Below are 7,113 nucleotides of genomic sequence, written 5' to 3'. Positions count from 1 at the left end.
CTGACTGCTTTGTTTCGCTTAATGTGCCTTATAATCCCGTGCACCTTATGGTCCGAAAAATACGTACTGTACACTGCAGTTTAATGTTGCAAAGCACCTCGTTTTAACTTCAGTGGATATTATACATGGTTATGCTCAGGATATGTCAGCCCATTTCTACTGGAAATGCCTTTTGGTTAAACTTTCAGCAAGGAATTTGCATTTGCACTGTTACATTTTTATAAAGCTTTACTGTACATAAAAACCAGCTTCTTGTTTAAGAGAAAATAAATGGAAAGTTGTCTTTTTGCGCTAGTAATGTTGTGGAGTTGTATTTTGTCTCGCATCAATTATATCGTCAGTTATATCGTTATCGCAAATTTTCAAATATATATCGTGATAAATATTTTTGGCCATATCGCCCTGCTCTAAACCATAGCACAAAAACTTGGACTTTGAAAGGAAGGTGAAAAGGTAGAAGTTACCGTATTTTTCAGATCATGAGGCACACCGAATTATAAGTCGCATTAAGCGACACAAAACCACAGAAGACCAGAAGTCTTGTTCTTTGTCCAGATGAACAGTTCCCAATTAATCAGGGTATTTAGGATGCTTTAGAACCGCTTGGATTCTTTGGAATGGTATGGAACTTTGGATTTTCCCAGAGACTGACAGTTTGTGAAGAGTATGCATAATTCTGGACATAACACTTTTTGCTCAAATGTAAAAAAAAGCTGAGAATTTTTTTTTCCACAAAAATGCCTCTTGTATATCGTCTTATTATCTTTTGGGAAACACCTGTGCCATTTCCCATCAAAAAAAATAACTTGCTAGTTGAATAAAACTCACTTTAAGTCAAAATTTGCCAGGGGTATAAATAATAATGGGCTAGACTGTATGCTTTCTGGCTGATGTTTTGGTCACTTTTCAATCCTGGTAGTGATTTCACTCTAGTGGTAACATGAGACGAAGTCTACAACCCACACAAGACGTTCCAGCCCTGTATTCCAGTCCTAAATCTAACCTTATCCCTAAAGAGGTCATAAGAGAAAACAAGTTACATAAGACAAGAGAAAGTCACGAAAAACAAACAGAGAGAAAAGTAGTAAACAAATAAAGACAAATAGGTCACAAGTAAGGGGAAAACAAGCAAAGTAAGACAAGAAAGTCATGCAAAGAGAAAAACAGAAACAAAAGCAAGAAAGAATTTTTAAGAAACACAAGTTTGAAACCCAAGAGTGGGAGGAGCAAAGAAAGAGTATAAAAGCCAAGAGAGGCACAGAAATAAATAGAAAGAAATGCCGAAACGTCACGAGGGCCCAATGATGTAAAATGCTTATACACCCAAGATGGGTAATTTTTTGAAACAGGGCAGGGACATCACCACCCGGCCCCAATGATGGCCCGTGCACTTCAGACTATCACGTTAGCCAAAGCCAAATAACTATATTTGTAAGATTTAAATGTGCTGTTGCTCACAAGTAAAATGTGAAATAATCAGCAGCTTGTTTTGATTTAAATATTTATTTCCCATAATAAGTTCAACAGGGCAGATGTACTTAAGTTGGTAACGAGGATCCATTACCTTAATTGGCTGCTTGAATCCTTCATTTTCAACCGTGTTTATTGGTAGCATGTCTTTAGCAAGGCAGTAGGCTATGGCATTCGTTATGTCGAATTGACTCAATTGACTGTTGCTGCTTCACAGGGATTCCCCTGGTTGTTTTCGATGACGAATTAGCGATTTCAGTCAGAGATTGAGCATGCTCTAGTGGGTGGCACTGCTTCAGGGGACAAAAAAAGGTATGTTGTATAACCAGACTTTGTGGGAACATGCTTTCGGCACAATTTACATTGCGCGCTACTTTTTTGTCACACTTCAAATAACCGAAATACCTCCTCACTACAGAATTTCTCCGGCCCTTCCTTTCGACAATCTCTCCGGCATTGGAACCGTCATCTGTGTTCTCTTCTCTAACCTGGTCACCCAAGCTCTCGGTTGATTTTTCTCTAGTCGGCACACTCATTTTCTCCATTACCCGGCCGGCACGGTGGCTGGCTGCTTCCCAAACAAATACATGTGCAGCTTGGCACTTGTGCTGTACGTAACAAGTCACGTGACTTGACGCTGCGGCTGTGATTGGTTTAGCTCTGCGCTACTTAATTTGGATTGGCTGTTCTTTTTTTCTTTTTTTTAAGAGAGGAAGAGAGAGAGACGAGGACTATCGCAACAGTTTCATTTTTCTAACAAGAAAAAGTTATTTCGCAATACATATCGTTATCGTTCTATCGCCCAGCTCAACTTATTCCCAACCTTAACCAGCACTTTAATGACGTTAAATAGTGTTTTCCCAAGCGATTATAAGAAAAGGAGCAAACGTGTAGATTGAGTCCAAACGGTTTTCATATTTCCTCATTTTTTCCAATGTCATCATTTAGGAACGAGTTGGGTGCCCAAAAACGTAATATGTTGACGATTTGTCACCTAGCGTAAAATGTTACGCTCTGGAAGTGAGAATGTGTTGTCAATACAAGCTGTGGGGATAAGGTTTGCTGTGTCTGTCGGCTTAGTGTCCGGTGTCATGGAGATGCTATCAGGAGACAGTACATCAGGAGCCTCAAGTGCCAGTGTCCTGCAGGTTTTAGATGTGTTCTTGATCCACCACAGCTCATTAAAAAAAAACAATACCTCCTAAATTACTTCCTCAACATGTCTCCAAGTTCTCCAGAGGCCTGGTAATAAACTAATTATCTGATTCGGGTGTGTTGACCCAGGGTGATATCTAAAACCTGCAGGACACCGGAACTTGAGGACTGCAGTTGCCTAATTATCACATAATTATGAATGAAATGTTTTTATTAGACTTGTCTACTGATCATACATCAGAGACATGAAACAGCAGCCCTCTCTAGAACTGAACTTTATTCATGTATGTCACGGTTCTGGGTCCGTTGGACCCAGTATTTTGAGTTTATTATGTTTTGGTTTAATTTTTTATTTTGATAGCTTGCTGCGAGACCTCACACCGAGCACATCTACTGCAGGTGTGGTGTCTGTTATCGGACCCGGATTTAGCAACATCCCCAAAAACCCGAAGAGGAGAGTCCTGGCCCCTAGCCCTGCCAGTGTAGCAGAAAAGATGAGGATGATGATGGCAGCAGCAGCCGTTTTTCTCTGCGTGAGTAGTTTAATGTTGTTCGTGTGTAATTTACATTGAGTAGGCTAACCAGGTTATTACATTATTACATTAATGCATGTAAGGTGAACTAGCAAACACCTTCATAGTTACATGCAGCTGTCTTCTTGTTTGATGGCAGATACTCCCTTCACCCTGGCCAAAATGGCTAAAATGACCAAAGAAAAAGAGGGAAACAGCTAAATATGAGAGGTTTTTGGACAAAGTTTGTGTTTTTTCCATTGTTTAAGCACTGCTTCCAGCCAAGAGTGATACCATATATGCCCCATAGCTGTAGAAAAGGCTAACATTGTTATCTTTTTACAAAAAACCAGCTGAACATGAGAGGTTTTTGGACCAATTTTGTGTTCTCCATTCTTTAAGCACCGGTTTGAGCACCGGCACCGTTTCAAAAGTACCGATTTGGCACCGGTATCGTATAAAACCTAAACGATACCCATCCCTACTGACCAGACACTTTATAAATTCTTTGTGGCACATATCCTTTGAGCTTGGGTCCTATACCAGACGCTTTGGAGCATTGAGGGTCCTAAGCAGTATCTTAGCTGTTTCTAGGACTGCAGTCTTCTGGAAAGAGATCTCCAACGTTTTTCCTAGGATCTGCTGGAGCCAGACTACACTAGGTGCAGAGTCACCGATACATGAAGCTATACATTTTTAGACATAAGTTGTTGCATAGGTGGTAAAAGTGGTTTTCCATGTTTGAGTCCATGGTGGGGACCGGTTTGCATTATAATTTGCATAGTACAATTTCCTGGTCCGTGTCAGACTGTTCATAACCAACCATGTTAATGCTACAGATGTAGTCCCTCGTTTAGGAATAAGGTGCTCAATGTGTTTTGACTGCTCCAAGAGCACAAACACAATCCAGAGGTCCAGTTGAGGTTCAGGAAGCAGCTACAGCCACCTGTCAGTCAAAGAGACCATGTCCCCAACATTAAGCCTTACCACTGACAGCCTTGCTTGAAATCCTCTATCATGGTACCACTACCAAAAAATGACCACCATCAGCATTCTGAATGACTGCTGTGTAGTGGCTCGTGCTCCAGTAATCATGAAGTGCTTTGACAAACTGGTCCAAACTCAGGTCATCACAAGCTTCCCAAACCATCCAGCAGCATGCCTACAGAGCTCTACAAAGGACCTCATAGTCACAAATGTGTCCTGACCACCCTAGGAGCTATGCTCGGCTACTCTTTATTATTTCAGCTCAGCATGTGATCACAGTGGTGATAACTGAATATTGTACTGGACAGATAAATTAAAAGGCTTTGAACTTACGATTGGGCGAGATGGTATCCATCTGAGGGTCCTCCACAATGTGGACCTTGAGATGCATGTGGGTGTCTGATTGACTGATCTGAGGTTTCTCAGACTCAACTCTGGGGGAAAAGAACAAAATTGGATTGAACTGTTGACATAAATAACAAACTAACAGCAGCAGCTTACTCTTTTCTTTGACTCACTCAGTGGTCAGTGTGGTTGAATCCAGGCTGGGTGGAGGAAGTTCGGCAGCAGTAGCATCTTCTCTCTGTAGAGACCTTTTCTCTGGACCCTAAATTTCCACCAAAAAGTAAAAGAATAGTTTTTTTCTGATTTTTCATTCAGAACAACATGCTCCACATTTAAACAATGTTTTCACCCTGATGTTAAATTGGTTCTTGCAGTACCTTCAGTCGGATGTAAATACCAGGATTCCCAGTCCCATTCTTGCAGATCTCTTCTGCAGTCATACTCTCCACTCTTGGAGGAATTAGATTGTGGTTGCGACCAATTAAGATGGTAAAAGGTTCACCAGCAGCCAGCTGAGGGAAAGTGGACCTCAGCAGAGCCAGGAAGTCAGCCTCCTGAAGACCACGAGGAACATTCAGCTCATGAGACGGGTGATTCTGACACACTGAGAGAAAACAGAGAAGCTCACAAAGTCAGAATCAGAATGTCTTTTTTGTCATTGTCACAGGTAGAACGAAATTAGAATTGATCTCTGATCAATGCATCATCCATACAAATGTAAACTTTAAATAAAATTTGTAAAATAAAATCAATCCCCACACACATGCCTCAGTCAGTGCATAGATCACTTCAGGAGTAGCGTGATGGACATTTTTTAGTAGCAGCATCAAGACATATTTTTCTGATTTGGTAAAAGCTGTGTTTGAGTCTGTTTGTCCTTACGCTGATTGCTTTGTACCGTCGGCCCGAGGGCAACAGTTCAAACAGGGAGTGGCCAGAGTGTGAGGTATCTTTTATAATGTTACGAGGTTTTTTAAGACAGCGGGTAGTGTGACTACAGTCAAAGCAGTTTCAGTCATCGACAAGTTAGAAGACATGTTTTCCTGAATCAACTAATAAACGGGTAACTCAGCAAACCTGCACAGAGAGCTGGATGACTAGTACGTTGGACTCTTGAGACATGCAAAGCCTCTAAATCAAGTTAAGGAGCTAATAAGAGGCATCAAATCCTTCCAAAGATCTTTGAAGGTTAAAAGCTTTAAACTTACTTATATTTGTGATCTTATCAATCTTAGGGTCCTCAAGGATGCGGATCTTAAGTCTTAAATCTTCTTGACACAGTGACTGTTGTATGTAGAGGGTAGATCCCCGAGAAAGTCTGATGATTTCCTCTGGTGTCACAGAGTCTCCTTTCAGAGGTTTGAGTTTGTTGTGCTTGGCCCTTAAAAAAAGGTCAAAAGGTTCATCTCCAGCCAGCTGAGGGAAGGTAGACCTGAGTAGTTTCAGGAAGTCAGCTTCCTGCAAACCACGATGAACCTTCAGCTTGTGAAGCGGGCACGTCTGAAACACTAGAACACAGAGGAACGCTGAGAGATCAGTTCAATTTTTCCAGTATTAGGAGAAAGAAATCATCACTTTCCTGTTGTACTTTCACTAAATGTTCGTCTGATACTACTTTCCAATTGAATCTGGAATCTGCTTTCACAGTTTGGAGGTACCAGTGGTGACATGGGCTCGTAATGTTCCAATCATCACAGTGAAATCTTCCACATCTGCTCCAGAGTTTCATGTGTACTGAGGTGTTTTCATTGTGTTTTATAATGAAAATATTCTTGGTATTATAGTACATATTTCTTTATTAATATGTTACAATTCTTAGACCAGGGAGTAGTGCAGAAAGATGAAGATGTCCATGTAGAGTGCAGGGAGGCAGCACAAACGGTATATGTGTCCTGACCAATGTTCCCTCTAATTTTTCATGTGTCTGAGCGAACACACAAACTCCCTGAGCGATCCCTTGGACCATTGTGAGCGACATCAGACGTGTGCACTGTGGTCATGCCAGCATCGAATCCATCCAAGTTACATGGTTTATTAAAATAATCAAATTATAGCATTTACATTTACATACAAGCTCTGACTTGTATTATGGGTATGAGTCTGGTCTGGGAGATAGTCCTGTAACGCTCTGTCTGCAAAATACAGTTGATGTCGGGCAGTTAATTATATAGTTACTTCTTCAAAAAAGTTACTGAGTTTTGCAAACAAAGTTTTTTGCAACTGTTTACCTAAAAATGCAACTAAGGCATTTTTTTAAAAAAACATTTCAAACTATTTACGGAACAGTCAGCTGTTCTGCATCAAATTTGATGCCCCCCCATTCCTAAACCACTAAATGCCATATTGCCATATCATGTTTTGATTGGTCGACATGGTACATTTTTCGACGAATGGGAAAGGGTGGGGGCTTTTTGGTTTTGTCTTTGCTCACAGGTGGAGAGTGCTTTCGAGCGTTTTCCTTATAAAACGCAGTTTTTACCATTTCTTCCCGCAGTAAATATAAACAATGATAATATTCAGGAAGAAAACCAAACATTGCAGATATTTTTGTCATAACTCTGGTTTTACGTGGCCTATCAACACAATTTAAAAACTGGTATAAAGTCCACACTTGTTCCGTCAATTGTTCTGTCTGTCCTGCTCA

The 7,113-nt window shown here is 40.7% G+C and overlaps 1 protein-coding gene across 1 annotated transcript in view; it reads right to left on the bottom strand.

Annotated features, from left to right (window-relative positions):
- LOC147334462 (uncharacterized) overlaps positions 1 to 7,113 on the bottom strand; it is a 40,226-nt gene that overhangs the window by 28,885 nt on the left and 4,228 nt on the right. Inside the window, exons 7-10 of the mRNA XM_086272589.1 lie at positions 5,678 to 5,977; positions 4,847 to 5,073; positions 4,643 to 4,731; positions 4,458 to 4,558 (exon numbers count right to left, since the gene is read on the bottom strand). Coding sequence (XP_086128715.1) covers positions 4,458 to 4,558; positions 4,643 to 4,731; positions 4,847 to 5,073; positions 5,678 to 5,977 — 717 coding nt within the window. The remainder of the gene's footprint in view (positions 1 to 4,457; positions 4,559 to 4,642; positions 4,732 to 4,846; positions 5,074 to 5,677; positions 5,978 to 7,113) is intronic.

The sequence above is a fragment of the Aulonocara sp. 'chitande type north' Nkhata Bay genome, linkage group LG3 (genome assembly GCF_057382095.1).
Source record: "Aulonocara sp. 'chitande type north' Nkhata Bay isolate Kocher_YH1m ecotype deep benthic linkage group LG3, A_spYH_male_GT1.1, whole genome shotgun sequence".
NCBI classification, from domain to species: Eukaryota; Metazoa; Chordata; class Actinopteri; order Cichliformes; family Cichlidae; genus Aulonocara; species Aulonocara sp. 'chitande type north' Nkhata Bay.
This window is presented reverse-complemented; position numbering and strand designations above follow the sequence as displayed.